General features: G+C 48.0%; 1 protein-coding gene across 1 annotated transcript in view; it reads right to left on the bottom strand.

The window, feature by feature from the left end:
* Positions 1 to 2,364: 2,364 nt before the first annotated feature.
* The window catches only part of SLC37A2 (solute carrier family 37 member 2), a 63,533-nt gene continuing 49,586 nt past the window's right edge, over positions 2,365 to 16,311 (bottom strand). The window contains exons 13-18 of the mRNA XM_074936715.1: positions 12,302 to 12,350; positions 10,862 to 10,935; positions 8,417 to 8,495; positions 7,231 to 7,328; positions 5,574 to 5,638; positions 2,365 to 2,622 (exon numbers count right to left, since the gene is read on the bottom strand). Of these exons, the coding sequence (XP_074792816.1) occupies positions 2,607 to 2,622; positions 5,574 to 5,638; positions 7,231 to 7,328; positions 8,417 to 8,495; positions 10,862 to 10,935; positions 12,302 to 12,350 (381 nt within the window). The 3' untranslated portion in view covers positions 2,365 to 2,606. The remainder of the gene's footprint in view (positions 2,623 to 5,573; positions 5,639 to 7,230; positions 7,329 to 8,416; positions 8,496 to 10,861; positions 10,936 to 12,301; positions 12,351 to 16,311) is intronic.

Genomic DNA, 16,311 nt, shown 5'->3' with positions numbered 1-16,311 from the left:
AATTGACTTGGGTTCACGAAGTTTGGACTGTGGGGCTAAAAACAGCAGTGTAGGTGGTGCCAGCTCAGTTGGAGCCTGAGCTACAAAGACCCTCTTCCCTGGCCAGGTTTCAGCGCCAGAGCGGGAACGGCTGCACTGTTATTTTTAACCCTACAAACCCAGGGCCTGAGACTCTATGCTGCGGATTGTTCTTTACAGTGTAGATGTACCTAACAGGAGCCTCTCTTGCTTTCCCAGCACAGCAGTAGAGATGTATCTGCTTATAAGCGGATGGCCTTTTGAGAGACAAATTCTCCTGGAGCAGCATTGAGGACTTTTGGAGAGGACTGCATCCCTTTTCTTTACACCAATGGTCCCTAATGCGGTGCCCACGGGCGCCATGGCGCCTGCTGGGACATTTATGTGCGCCTGCTGTCAGGGCTAGCACCAAGGAACGAAGAGGAGAGGAGTGCATCCGCCAGAGAACCTGCAGCCAAAATGCCACCGATGAGTGCGGCCACCGGAGAACCGTCGCCACCGAAATGCAGCCGCTTTGCTCTTATAAAACTACTAGGGTGAGGCAGGGGGAAGAATCAGAACCAATAAGCAGCTTGTCCTGCTCTGCCTTACTCATTAAGAATGAATGTTACGCCCAGCTGGTTAGACTAAGACATTGGCAGCAACGATCTGTCTCTTCGGAGCGAGTGATGCACCCAGCACTACTGGAGATGATGGAGATGGGTGGATTGATAAATAGACGATGTGATAGGCCTATTATTGGTCATGAAGGCAATTTACCAGTTTTTCATTCTTTTTTGGAAGGCTGAGAATTAGATGGGTGTTAAATTGTTAAGACACAGAAGTCCTGTACTTAGCTGGCACAGACTGGCATATTGGATTTAAATGGGGCTCTTCCTTCCCCCACCACCATTCTCCTCTTCCCATTGCATCTCTCTTTCTAGCACAATGTCCCCTAGACATGGGCGTAGTTTGGGGGGACATGGGAGTATTGCACCCAAACTGCAAGCCCCGGGCAGGTGGGGAATTTACTCCCCATGCACGGCCCTGTTGGCCTGGGTAGAATTGATCCCCCAAATATATAAGTCAATCTACACCTATGCTCCTAAAGACACTTTAAGAAAGAGGAGGAATACATTAGTCAGCTGCTTCTGGACATACAGAGGCTGTAGGAGAGATTAATTTTTCCCCCTCCCCTTCACAGTACAGCTCACAGGGATGTTTGGCACTTGAATAGAGCAGTGATAAGCGTGGTGTAAGAACCCAGACAGAGTGTCCTAACAAAAATTGTCGAAGTTACTCTTAAAACAACTGTCAGGGGCCTGCAGTTGCAGATTAAGACATTTCAAATGATAGGAATCTAGTTCACTTTGCACAGAGGCTGGGTGAGCTTATAATCTCACTCAAAGTTTCTGAACTACAAACCATCATACGGTGTTTTAAAATTATAAACCGGTACCATTATGAAAGATGCTGCTTCCTTCCAGTGTAAAGAGTGGTTCTGGAAACAGCAAAGCACATAATAAACCTTAGTTTGTGTTTATCACCAAATCTAGAAACGGGATTCCTGGACTAAACTAACAAGTCTTTTTTTCCCAGGCCAAATGGCAGTGTTCTACTGTTGAGCACTACTTTGTATTATGACCTCGGAGAGCCACGAGCATTGAGACAACCCTTTGTCTTATTCCCCAAAATAAAATTCTTGCTTGCAATACCTATTTGATAGCTAGGTTTCAGAGTAACAGCCGTGTTAGTCTGTATTCGCAAAAAGAAAAGGAGTACTTGTGGCACCTTAGAGACTAACCAATTTATTTGAGCATAAGCTTTCGTGAGCTACAGCTCACTTCATCGGATGCATACTGTAGCTCACGAAAGCTTATGCTCAAATAAATTGGTTAGTCTCTAAGGTGCCACAAGTACTCCTTTTCTATTTGATAGCTAATCACTATCCATTTCTTAGTACCTACTGTTTTAAACTCCAGAATGAGAGAGAATCCAGCCACAGGAACTGGCAAGTTTTCGGCTCAGTTGTTGAGCAGGTTAATCAATGTTACAAACAAATGACGATAGAGACATCTGAAAAGCCAGAAGTGGGGTTCAAACCTGAGGACTGTCAATCATTTGAGAATCACCTGGTGCCGAGACGGAACTGCTGATCTCGACAAGGCAAGGGCCAGAAGCTCTAGCACATCGCATAGAAGGATGCCAGTCTCTGCAGCTCCTTGAGCACAGCGACCTTGGGAACATTTCCCTCCACTCCCAGGACAAAGAGGAGCTCCACTACAACACAGGTTTAGCACCCTTTTAATAATAAAAGAAATAATGGAAGAGGAGCAGAGGCAGCGGGTAAGAGACAGAGGCCCCAGTTATGCCTCACAAAACAGTCCTGGCCCAGAATACACCATCTTCTCCGCACCTTCGCCCTGGTTAAAGCTGCTGCCAAGGATTAGAGTCCGTGGTGGTTGGGTTTTAGAGAACTACTCATCTTCCCAGTTCATTTTGCCTCCATAAAATTCCTCCCACTTTAAACGGAGAGCATTAAAAGGTGGGTTCTGCCAGCAAAGCCCGTCACTGCTGCACTCCGCTGCCTCCCGTCACAGGGAGTCAGGTCAAAATTCTTTAAATCTGCGAGAACAAGAACCATGATTAGAGCACAGCCCATGGAGTGTGATCAGGCAGGCGCCTGCCAAGGAAGAGTTTATTTTCATGAGTTTAATTACATTCAATAAGCTTCCGAAGCCCTTTTAAGCCTTAATAGCCACCGCTTCCCAGGTGCTCAGATACAGTCAGGGACAGATGGAACTTTGCTCTGATGGAGATTGTTCAATAACTGCAGTGGTGCCAGAATCCAAAGCCAAGTCACTAGTACCTACATCCTGCCCCTTTGCATGGCCCTCACCCAGCTCACTTCACCTGCTGAGTTTTAGAGCCATGGAGTCCTTGTGCGAGGGAAAGAGCCAAAGGAGAAACAGGAGCAAGCAGGGAGAGAAGGCAGCAGAGATATCACCACCATTTTGGTTCCTGCTAACGCAAGAGCTTAGTGGGTGGCCCAGCGAGCAGAAAGCAGCTCACAGCTGTTAATTTGATTTCAGTGGGGAACTAAATGGTGAGAGTCTGAGAAACAACCCAAGAGGGACACGCAAGGACCACCCAGGGGCTGGGGTGGCTGCAGCACCTTCCAGAGGCTGGGGGTCCCCAACGTAAGGAGACACCAGCACTGCAGTGACTATGCAGACAGTGAGGCAGCCCCCAGTGACCACTTGGGCCTCAGCTTTAGATACTAGAACCCCTTACTCCAAGAGGGAATTTGGGGACAGAACTGACTGTTGGGAAATGCCCAACTTCCTAGCCCAGCCACCAAAAGCTGGCAGATGGGATGTTACTGTCAGGTCAGATCCATGGGAGAAGAGGCTGGCTTTTGTTGGTCCCATTCTTAGGCACCTGCCCCCCAATTCATTGCATAGGGAAACTAGCACCTAACTCAGGCTTTGTGGATCCTGTTTTTATTCCAGGGATTTCTAGATGCCTAAAAGTTAGGTGTTGCAATGCCCACATCCCTGTGGGGATCTGGCCTTCATCTTAGCTGAATGTCGCAGCTCTTGCACTGCAGCATTCCCTTCTCTCTTTGCTTCTGCACAGCTATCACTGAGGATGAGCCAGAATCACACTGCAGAGACTCGAACCCACAGCCTTCTGGCCCAGTTCTCCCAACTGTGCCAGGCTCACAAGCCCTGAAGAAAGGGAACCTTGTCTCATGAAATGCAACAAGAGGCACCCTGGCTACAGCCCTACTTTTCCAGGCTGCTACTGAGGTGACTCTCTCAAGAAGGCAGAACCAGCCAGATATAAATTGAGGTCCAGCTGTCATTAGCTGGCTGAGCCCACCATATTCCCTTCCCAAGGGATGAGACTGGAGCCTCAGACACCAAAGGGCTCTAAACAGAGACTGAAGCATCACCCTGACTGACCAACATAAAGGAAGCAGGTTTGCCACCCTTTGGTGGGCCCAGCAAGTGAAGAGTGGCACATTCCCAAAGCCAGAGCTGCTCACAACACATTCTCCCTGGGGCCCACTTCTGCCGGCAGATGGGCACACGTCACTCCTGTCACTCCAAAGGGAGCTTGTGCAGGTTGGAGAAGCTAGAACTCGGCCCTTTGTGACAAGGTAGCCAAGACATGAAAGCAGGAGTCTTGTTACTCTGCACCAGGGCTGAGGAGGAGACATGGGCCAGACTTACTGTAACACAGGAGCCTAGAACATGACTACCAAAAAAGCTGTTTACCTGTAAACGAAATCAAGATGTAGCATACCAGGCTCCTGAGAGCATGGCGGGAACACACCTTATCCCATATGGCAAAGCACAGCCCTACACCATCATGAGCTGCCCTGGGACTGTCAGTTAAAGAGCAAAGATGGCCTCTGAGAAATGTAGTCTACAATCTTGTCAATTTGTTTTGACTCCAGGACAGGAGTATTTTTATGACAATACTGATTCAGACACATGATTATTACCTTCACTTTACACAGGCTTGGAAATTACTTTGATTGGTATGTCATTACATTTATATTTTTATCATCAGACTCACTGGCAAGGTTACAGGAGCAGTGGGGCTATGTACTTTGCCACTAGTAGTTTGTTAGTTTAATAAACTAGTTGGTGGTCAGACAAGATGATCTGATGGTCCTTTCTGGCCTTATACTCTATGACTAAAAATTTGGTGTCCAGACCAGTGTGTCTGGACATTTCAAGCAGTATTCTGGTCAGTTAGCCCCACTACTCTGCAATATGACCCAGAGCACAGCGTATTCTGCTGTCACAGTCAGGCACTGGGGATGGACACTATTGGTGGACATATTGGATCCTTTCTTTGGAAGCTGCTCCCTCACAAGGCTGATGTAGGACTACTGTGCCCTGGGTCTCTGCTCTTCTTCAGTTTGCCACAGAACAGACACCTTCATGTTTACCCCACAAATGCCAAGAAAGAAAAATCAGCATAAATCGCAGATGGAATTAGCTGCGGCAGCAAAATACCAGAGATACTCACAATACAAACTATTTCCCATCCAACACTACTGCGTTTGTTAGTGCCACACACGAGCTAAGAAGACACACAAGGACAACTCATTTAGAACACATTATTAGGGTTCTGCCAGGCTGGAGGTAGAACTCTTGGGTCATGAGAACAGTCATAACTCTCCCTGGGTTCTTCTGTGGCCCAGGTTCTAGATGTCCCTTTGGGCATGCTTGGGGGATAGGATAGGGGGTGGGGAGGCATTCATTGTGCAGGGGGTTCCATCAAAGACAAAACATTTACAGCAGCATTTAGGGTGCTTCCCATTCTAAATGCAGGGAATGCAGCAGTAAAGGTAAATTACTCAAGTACGGTATGTTTCCCTTTTCAATGGCACCTACTTTATATCTCAAACTCCTATGTGCACTCAGCATGTACGATACCTGCATATTTTGCCAGGCCAGGACACACCGCTGGAAGTGGGGGCTTCTCTGCCAGTGCTACAGGAGATCTGAGAACAGTCATAGAAATACTCGAAAACTTGGGATTTTAGAAGCACATACCCTCTTTTTCTTGTGTAGCAGCCACACCATCCTTTAATCTCTTTATACACCACCCGGGAAAGGAACTGGAAGGGAAAAGACACTCAAGATGAATATCTGACTTACGATTCTAGCCTCTGGGAAAGTATTGAAGATACAGTCCCCCCACCCGCCCCATCCCCGGAGTGAATGAGAAGTAGGCAAACAAAACTGGATGAATGATTGAGTTTGAATTTAGTTTGTCAGGCCATGTATTGTCTATAAATGTATAAATGTGAATAAATAATTCACCACAGTTTCAGGGAATAATTCTTTGTTTGTAGATTGAGAGCATTTTCATTATGAGTATTCAAGAGTCAAAATTCGGATGGGACGAAGGAGTCACAGGGCCTATATCTATCCCGTGATTGGATGAGCATATTCCTAACATCAGGTTTCTAATGACAACACTTGGTTAAATACAGGCTTTACTTTCTGCAACTGCTCTGAAACATTCACATAATTTGCCATCTCCATGACTATTCCTGCAAAGTCTTGTTTTCTAACGTGTTCCTGCAAAACAAAACATGCACAAAGGCAATCAAAAATCCGACAAAACAGGAGTGGAAAAGCTCCTGATGTAGATCAGGATGTCCATGGAAAGGTGCAGGATGCAAGTCTCAGTGAGCACAGTTACCTCCTTATGGAAGTGGAAAGCCAACAAAAAGGCAGAGCAGTGATGTTGTTGGGGCTGGGGAGGAGGAATACTGCAAGAACACAGATTCCAACCAAGATTGGGACCCCACGGTGGTGCTAGGTGCTGTACACAGGTCAGTGACAGAGCCAGGAATAGAACCCAGGTATCCCCACTTCCAGTCTAGTGCCTTGACTGCTGATCACCTGGCCCCTTTCAGCGACCACTGGCCAGTTAACAGCAGCACTGGTCGTCAGAGAAAAAGGGGGAGAAAAGAGTGCAGATTTTCTTTCGATGCCCCAGTGCAGTGCAAAGGAATTAGGAAGAGTGAAGCGGTTCAGAGCCGAGGCTGTGTTACAAATCTAGGAACCACTTCACGATGGCTAAGAGAACCTGCTGTGCATAAAAGCAGCACTGTAGATGGAAGAGGCTGCTCATCATGCCTGGCTTTATACAGAGCCCACCACTTTCACCATGCATGCTTTTGTCTTTTATCTTGAAGGCTCCCAGAGCATGTTCTAAGCGATGGAAATGCTCCCCACACTGAAATGGAGCCACCTTGATAGTAGAACCAGTTGCTGTTTGACATGTGCCCAGCAGCACTACACAAGCGTTAGGGCAGGAAATGAAGACTCCTGTATCCAGCTGACACTCCAGGAGTAACTCTGGGAGACAAATGGAATTAACCCCACTGGCATTTGGTCACAACACCGGAGTTCCTCCCTCTATGCTTGATAAGCATGCTTTGGGTGCTGTCTGTCAGACACGATGTTAACCCCTCAGGATGCTGGGACACGAATTCATTGCTGCCTCGGAGAGAAGAGCACCAAATACTCAGGCACCAGCACTATGTGCTACAGCTCCTGGCCTTTACTTAGAGGCCACCCATCCAAATGCTGGCCATGCCAGACACTTAGCTTGTGAAATCAGACAACCCCTGGCCCAGCTGCACACCAATCCCCTAATCTGCATCAAGAAGCCACAGCAGGCTCAAGAGAAACCCACCAGGCAAGCCAAGATATCCGCTGTTATTAACATGTAGAAGACATTGTTCCAGCCAGAGGGAGAGATCAGCCCTGCCAGCAGGGGGCCCAGAGCAGCACCTGCAAAGGACAAACAAAGCACATCACTAGCAGCCAGGAACCATCCTGGGCAGCCAGCCTTTGGGCACTGGCGTATGCAGGGCAGAAAACCTATACCCAGCCCCCACATCAGTTCTGACACACGTGCTGGAGTGAGTGCTTGAAGGCTGCATGCTCACAGCTGCATGTGCCAAGAGGTGCAGGCTCCAGCTCCTCTACCTGCTCTCCCAGTCATCTCCTCCCCCTGCCAGTTTCTCGCCTTGCTCCCACTTCCACCTTGGCAGCCGCTGCTATTAGCTATGCCCCCTTGTGTTCTCCCACCGCCCCTGCTATCATGCACTGGCCAGACTTGCCGGATGCTGCAGCTGGGCCTGCAGATCCAGCTCCCACTTCTCAAGGGCCAGAAGAGAGCGGAAGAACTTGCTCCAGGTCTCCCCTCTGAGCAGTCTCCACATGGCCAGCAGTAGCCTCACAGCCCTGCTCAGGAAGCGAGTGTGTCTGGACACCCCTGGCTCCAACCACAGGCAGAGCTGGAGTAGCCGGCAGTAACTTTCCTCTAGTCCCAGCCTGGGTGTGCCTCACTGCCTAGCTCAGTTCCACAGCAGGGTTATTTGTTGGGCACTGGGGACCATTTAACCACCGGGGCCCTCTGAGCAATGGAGTTTGATTCTTCTTGGCAGTATGAAAAGCTCCTTGCAGCACCAGCACCATTAGCTCCCACCCCCCGGGGTGGGGGGGGCGGAAAAGAGGGCTGCGGGAACACAACAGGTCCCCTGAGTCTTATCCCCTCCCTTCCCGTCTCTCTGCCTGCCCGAGAATGGCTGGCTGAAGCTTACAGGACCCAATCACCATCCTGCATAGGGAAGTAAAGAGTCTCTCTCCCTTTCCCTTCTCTGAAAGGAAAGTGAGCTGGGCTGGCCCCAGACCACTCCCAGCTCACCGGCAGCCTGCGTTCCCTTTGGGCAAAGGGTGCTCGTGCCTGGGGGCAAGAGGAACATTGACCCTACTGGGGGCCAGGAGAGCTGGCAGTTGAATTAGGTTCTTCAGCTATTGTATGGAGTTCTTGGAATAGTTTGCCCCCCTTTGTTAGTACAGCCAACCCTACTCACCTATAGATCCAGTCCCATCAATTATGGCTGTGACAGTGGACAGGGCTTTTGCATTTCCTTTGAGACACTCGTGAGTTCCCTGTGCGGGAGGTGAAGTTAAAAAAAAAATCAAAATACTGGAGTGAAAATGAGGGGTACAATTTGTGATCCATCAGTGCATCCTGAACCCTGACTCATTCTGGTTACTGGGGTTAGTCCAGCACCTGTCTCCAGCTTCCAGCGAGGAATGCTGGTATCAAAGTGCCAGGGAGGTTTTTTCTGTGAAGGCAGATTTAGGAAGACACACTCTAGAGAGACAGTTCCTTGAAGAGGGGAAACCCCTTTCTTGAATACGTCCCCTGGAGAGGGAGATTCTTCATCTCTGGGAACTCGCTCCCCTTCTATGTACCAGGAAGGGGCAGCATTCCAATAGCCTGATTATCTGCACATTTTATGTTGCCTCCTGCAGCCATGTACCAAAGGCAGATGAGCAGCACTAGAGCTCACAATGGCTGAAGTACTTTGCTCTGCCTGAAGGAGAAGCTGCTTTGGCTTCTCTGGAGTCCTGGCTTGTGCTGGTTGGAGCCGAGGGATTTTTGAAGATTGAAGTTTGGTTTGGGGGAGAATGATTTTTTTGCTGGCCTCTTTGCAGATTTACTGCATCTTGCTGCCTGAAACAGGGGCCAGACCTGGGTCAGGTTCTCTGCTGTTACATACCAGTGTTTCAGCTACATTTGTACTGAATCTTTGGAGGAGGAGGGGTGGGGGTGGCACCTCCGTAGCTTGCCTGAGTTGATAGTAAGATTGATGAATGGATAATAGGATCATTACTGAGGACTTCCATTGCTGTAGTGCCCAGTGACCCCAATCATGTGCAAGGTTCCATTGTGCTAGGCACTGCACAAATATAAACCAGACCCTTCCTACGAGAGCTAAAAATCCAGTGATCTTAATCCCATCTGATTTTTTATTAACTCCGCAGTTGTAAAGTTTTTAAGGCTAGGGATTTCAAAAAGGTTTCAGAGCCAGGTGCCCAAATACCACTGAAATTCAACAGGGGTTAGATTTTAAGTCCCTTCTTTTCTTTCCCCACACACCCAAAATCCTAACTTTAAGCCAGTTATGAAAGCAGGTAGAAATATCTTCAATTTGAACAAGCTGAAAGTGTCATCTTTAAAAAAAAAAAAAAAAAACAACAACCCAAAGTTACTTCCCTATGAATTAAGGATGGAATTTTCAAAAGCTTATTGTGTTGGCTCAGCTCTGCTCCCGCTGAAGTACAGGGAAGTTAGCTTGATGCAAGCCCAACTGCAGGCTGTAAAAACACCTTAAGTATAGTGGTGCTACTTCCCCACTATAATAGAGTCTCAATGGGAAGCTCCTAAGAGAATGTTATTTAGAGGAGAAAGCGAGCACCGTGTAGACAGCTTCCCCTGTCCATCAGAAGGCCTTCCAGTTTGTTACTGAGGAACTTGTGGGCAGTTGCTGGCAGCGGGGCCATGGCAAGGAATGGGACTCTGTGCTGTCAGAGCATAGAGCTTGTTTACCAGCTAGCCTCACATTTGGTCTGAAGAGTCTCAGTCCAAGCAGGTGCCAGAGCTGGGGGTAAGATGTTCTAGTCCTAAAAGCAGCAGCAACAGGAAATACCCTTGCGTAACTGAGGAACACTTGGACTGGACGAAATCTTTTGAAACAGATAACAACGAACACCTTACACTTGAAAGGCTGCTCTGGAGAATTTATCTCAGGGATGCTTACAGCCAGCCAGCAGATTGCATAAAACCACAAATCCTTCTGAACTGCCTCGGAGATGTCTGAGCACTCTGTACCACGTCACTTAAATCCCTCCAAGTTTCTAATGCAGCGTCCCAGCCCTTGTCCCCCTGCCACCAGGAGGGTTCAGCCCAGGTGGCAGCTTTACACTCGGTGAGAAGACTTTCTTGCACTTGTGCTGTGTGCGATCCTAGCCCGGGGGGGTGGGGGCGAGAGGAGGGATTTGCACTAAGGAGAGGCCCCAGATGCAGGTATTTGCACATGATACACCAGTAATAACCCTCTACGGAGAGGAGACAGCCTTTGTATGGAGGGCGGTGCACAAAAAGCTGCAGTTGGAATGGAAGGCCTCAAACTTTGACCTAGCCAAAAAATAAGAAAAAAGGCTCGAGTGAGACGAGAGGGGCCAGGTCTACACTAGGAAATTAGGTTGGTATAACTACGTCATGCAGGGGTGTGAGAAATCCACACCTCTGTGCAATGCAGGTAAACCACCTAATCCCTGGTGTAAACAGCACTAGGCTGACAGGAGGGCTTCTCCCGCTGACAAATCTACCTCCTGTCGGGGGGGGGTGGAGTACACACACTGACGGGAGGGCTTCTCCCATCAGCATAAGTAGTGTCTTCACTGAAGTGCTGCAGTGTTTTAAGTATAGACCTGCCCTAAGAAAAAACAAACAGTAGAATTCTTACCAAGTCAGCTGAAACCGCTGTCGTAATGAGAGCATAAGGCCCATTCACCAGGGCACCACATATAATAAGCATAGCTGCAAAGAGAAAGAGTATCAATACTACAGCACAGCTGGCCCTGCTGTATGCCAAGAGCCTATGGCGATTCAGTCAAAGATTTGTGTATTTGCTACACTACTGTACTGGGAGGATCTCCTGGGTGCTTCTAACTTCTATGAGCTCACAGTTCTGCCGTTGAGTTCATAGCGGGACAACAAGGTCACCCTGGGAGCAAGGGAATTGGAAGCAAGAGCCATTTGGAATTACAGGCAGCCCAGGAAGGCCCTGTTAGGTTGAGTGTCCCCTCTCCATCTCCAACATACTATTCTGGAGGCCATTGCAGGACTGGTTCTGCATTACACATTTACTCTTCCCTTTCAGAATGTCACATCTTCCCTCCTCTGCTCCCCAAGTGCCTGGCTCAAGAACCATCCTCCTGCAGGCAGGAACAAACTCTTACAACACGACTTCAGTGATACCGTGACCTCCATTTCAGTCACTTGGCTGATAACTGATTGGAGCCTGAGTCCTGGGGAGAGGGCAAGGAGATGATATAAGACTAGTTGGGGGTCCATTGCATCTCCGCTCCCCCTGGCTACTCTAAGGCCTAGAACGTGACTACAGTGGTGACAAAAGAATAAGCTGAGGCTTGGGGAAGGCTGAGTGCAGATGGGAAGGGAACATTCTGGGCTGTGACAGCATCACTTTATTCTGCACTTCTCAGCCATAGTTAGGTGCTTTGACAAGGGTGACAGTGAGTGAGGCCTGGATCAGAGGAAGATTTGCTGGGGACCTTGATGCAAACAGGTTCTGAAGACAGAAATGGGGTGTTGGCGGGGGGGTGGGGAGGGGAGATTTACAAAATAACAGCAATAGCAACCGTGTGGCACCGGTGACTAGTTGTGATTTTAAGGCCAGAAGGGTGCCCAGTCATCACTGAGTCCGATTTCCTACAGGCCACTTAATTTCACCCAGCAATTCCCACATTGAGCCCAATAACTGCTGGGGCCATGATGTGATTTAGAAGAAGAAGATGTCCAGATGATGGAAATTCCACCACATCCCTAGATAAATTCTTCCAATAGTCAACCAATCTCCCTGTTAAAAAAGCCATCTTATTCCAATTTGAACTTTGCCAACTTAAGGTACAATTGGCTGGAATCTACTTCTGCCTTTGGCTGCTAGATTAAAGAGCCGTCTAGCATCAGACATCTTCTCCCAGTGTACGTAACTATAGTCCAGGGTCTACCAGTTAAGATTTCCCTAGGGCAGATCATTCTGGAGGAGATGGGAGGAGTCTAGAGGGTTTATTTGCCTCCAGAGAGGCAGAGATGGCTCATCTAGAAACTCAAACTTGTGAACAAACTCACTGGTTTGTTCACAAGAGTCTGAAGTTCTACTTACCTACTGAACTGGCTATTCCATTCTGGCCAACGTGATTGTACAGGAATAGCTGGAAGCAAAGAGGAGACATTGATTATGCCAGAAGGTTAGAATTACCAAACCCATTACCTAATTTCTGCTCTCCCTCCATAGACCCCAGCTGGGTGGAGGGCCTAACTGCAGCTAGAACAAGTGGACACAAGTATCAGGGTTATTTCCATGGAAACCCTCCATGGACAATCCTGGACACAGAACAGCGATTTGTCTCAAATTCCCCCCGACCCCATTCCAGAAGGAACTCGCCTTCCTCTCGAGATCAAGCAGACCATCTCTGGGTCCCAGACGAGTTGCAAGGTGCAGTGAGCAAGCCCTGCCTGGGTTCTTGTCCTGTCCCCTTTCCCAGCTAAGAGCATTTATCTTATCATAGAATATCTGGGTTGGAAGGGACCTCAGGAAGTCATCTAGTCTAACCCCCTGCTCAAAGCAGGACCAATCCCCAATTTTTTTTTGCCTCAGATCCCTAAATGGCCCCCTCAAGGATTGAACTCACATCCGTGGGTTTAGCAGGCCAATGCTCAAACCACTGAGCGATCCCTCCCCCGCCAAATGTGCAAGACCCCGAGTCCACATTTGGATCCTTTCAGACAAAGGAGGGACCCAATACTGTCTAGCTTGGGGGCCTATCAGGCGCTAAATCCATTCTCCGAGAGACCGCGGACGTACTTGCAGGTCCCGCTGAAGCCAGCTGTTGGGGTGCTCATTCCCTTTAAATGTCAGCCCACATACTTAGCTGCATAAATAAACATCGAGGTCCTTAATTTAGACCTAGTTTGTGGCTGGGGGATTTGGGGGGCAGTACATGCACATGTGCACGGCTCCCTCTGAACGCAAAAGGAAATGCTCAAAGAATTTGGCCTCTGCTCAACAAGGCTCTTGGGCAAACCTAACCTGCACTCCAACAGCTAAGTTCTCATGCTTTCCATGCTAAACTCCTGGAACCAGATGTGTCAGGGTGGATGACAGAGCAGTATTGATTCTGTACCTGTCTCTCACCCCTTCTCCCAGACAAGAGTAAAACAGAGAGGGTGAGGAGAGCCAATTAGACATACCCAGATATGGGCGGGAGGCGGGGTCATTCAAGGATCAGAAGGCACTGTTAGTTCCAAGACAGCAGTAGATTGATTAACAGCCATTATCCTGAATGGAGATCTCTTTAGGAGTTGTAGAGTTGAGTGTAGGAAAAGAGGCCCACTGTGGCATGTTAAGGAGAGTGTTACTTCCATCCTTGCTTGCTGAGGGAAGGGGGTCGTTGCCACATAGCAGGAGAGCAGGAGTCAGTGTCAATCCTGCCAGTGCACATCCCACCCAATCACATCCGAAGCCAAGGGTTATGGGAAGCGTTCTAGAGACACCTGCTGGTCACTCAGCAATGTGCTTTTAAGAGGAATTTAAGTTTTACTTCTTGGTTAGAAAATTTTTAGTCTTTCTAGAAAGTGTGAATTGAGTAAGTCAGCCAGAGCAGATGTTGGCAAGTATTTATGGGAGGGCAGGACTGAAGGGGAATAACAGGCAGAATCTCTCATTTGGCCTTCAGTTCTGTGGTTCGACTGCCAGATAAAATACCATCAGCTGGTAACTGGGCAGCCAGCCAAACATAGCTGTCTTTGGGATTCAGTTTCATTTGGTGGGCTATGTGAATCCAGAGTCTGGAAGAAGGTGAAATCCAGCAATACAAGATAACTTGTCTCTGTGGTGCTGTCACTGCTCTAGCACAGCATCAGGACCAGGACCTCAGAGCCTGCATTCTGACCTCCTGGACAGGGTCTCACGGTTGTTAAGGAAAAGTTAGCATATGTGACTTCATTTTGGTTTGGGGCCCACCATTGTTTAAATGCCAGCACAGCATACACCAGGAGGAGTAATCCTTAGATACTGAATCCCTGTGAAAATCCTCCTCCTTGTCTCCAGCCTGCCTTGATTCCCAGTATCTGGTTTTTGTCAGTCTCTAACTCCCTGTCTCTTGGCCTTGATGTGAGGCCTCCCATCCTGATAATAAAAGTTACTGATGCATGGCTTTAGAACCATGCTGTGTAATTAACATACTGGTATAGCACGAGGAATGCACCAAGCAGGGATAGGTGGTAGATAAGACAAGGGTTTGTTTATTGGCTAAGGTTTCCGATGCACGAGGGCAACATGCTTTGCTAAAAAGTATATAACCTTTGTATAATCTCTATTCAGGGTCCCCTCCTGGCTAGCAGGAGGGCACCACGCTCGAGCGTAATAAACTTAGTGTCTTTTGGGAACTCTGCAGTTGTGGACTTTATTTCTGTGCCGCAGCCTAGATTCGAACTGTGCGTGACCTATCAGGTATAATTCGCAGCACTTGTGTGCGTGTCCTACCAGGTGTAATTCGCAGCACTTGTGTGCGTGTCCTACCAGGTGTAATTCATAGCACTTGTGTGCGTGTCCTACAAGGTGTAATTCGCAGCAGTTGTGTGCGTGTCCTACCAGGTGTAATTCGCAGCACTTGTGTGCGTGTCCTACAAGGTGTAATTCGTAACAGTTTTGGCGACCACGAAGGGACTCTAGGCTCGCCCCAACAAGCGAGACTACACTCCTCCTCTCGGACAGCTCCAGCCGGCACAGGGTGAGTTCACCTTTGAGAACTCCAAGGGGCGGGGGGGTGAGCCGTCGCTTAGGCGATAAGGTGGCACATTTTGTGTCCTTTTGGTAGCCCATTATGGGTTCTGGGCAGAGTGTAAGTAAGGGGACCCCTTTGGCTGAAATTCTCGAGAATTGGGGAAATATTTCTGGCACCCATGGGTTAGGTAGGAAAAAAGCTGTTATTTTATGTAAGGTTGAGTGGCCAGCACTAACAACTCAAACACCTTTTGACTGGCCACTGGATGGTTCCTTTGCTGGGGAAAATTAACAGCGCTTAGGAAAAGGCTGGAAAACAAAGCTCCAACCCAGATGGATTATTGGTATGTATGGAACAACTGGGCTTATGCGCATGCGAAAGGACGTCCTCTTTCCTCCTCCTTTTCTTATTCATCTCAGGGGTCTCCAGCCCCGCTCTGTGCTATGCCTGCTTCTGGCCCTCCTCCGGCTTACCCTCGGCTTTCTGGCTTATGCCCGTCACCTCCTTGCTTGCCAATTAGCCGTGCTTTCCGTCCAGGTGACAAGCCTCATGGGGGGAGGACTCGGGTAGCCCTTGTAAGTAAAAATATTTAAGAAAAGAGACCAGGAGGGCTGGGGGCTGGTTAAGAAGCCCACCCTCCTTGTTAATTTGGTAGTGAAACAAAGCTGGTGCTCATGGAAGGAACAGTTCAGAGAAAAAAAAAAAACAGGATCGGGCCCAAGCGGGCAGGCAACAGATAGAGAGATTGAAAAACAGGTTGAAAACTTGAAGGTCATAGTGAAAAAAGAGGAGTAAAGAATTACAGGCATGGAAAACGTAAATCCCGGAATAATACTTGAAATGGTAAAATCTAAGTTAATTGGGTGTCGTTTTGGGAAATAAGCAAGTGATTTAAGAAAGGAAAGTAAGAAGTTAACTCTTTAGTTGCTGGAAAGAATTAAGCAGTTGAACTTTGTGAAATACTGGAAAGAAAAAAAATTCTTGGTTTCTTTGCAGCCATTTTGGAAAAAAATGGGCCCTTTTCCAAAGAAATGCAATTATACAGTGCTACTTAATTAATATCTTATTAGGCTCCAAGGGGCTACAATAGGTGGTGTCTTCCTTTTCAGGTCGCTGTGTGTTTGACAGCAGGAGTTAAAAGTAAAAGGCAATCAAAAGTCTGGTAAAGTTTATTGTGCCCTTTTTAAAGTAAAAATCTTTAACCTGTGGATCCAAAAGCAAGCCGGAAAGCATTTGTTTTAATGTAAATTACCTAACTGATAAGGTAGAGGCCACTGAAACCTGGGCTGCCTATAAAACAAATACAAGAAAATATGGGTAATTCCTCTGTTTTGCCTGCAATTAACAAGGGTATTTGTATAAAAGGAAAATATTTTAAGCAATGACT

This window comes from Natator depressus, chromosome 22 (assembly GCF_965152275.1).
Source record: "Natator depressus isolate rNatDep1 chromosome 22, rNatDep2.hap1, whole genome shotgun sequence".
NCBI classification, from domain to species: domain Eukaryota; kingdom Metazoa; phylum Chordata; order Testudines; family Cheloniidae; genus Natator; species Natator depressus.
This window is presented reverse-complemented; position numbering and strand designations above follow the sequence as displayed.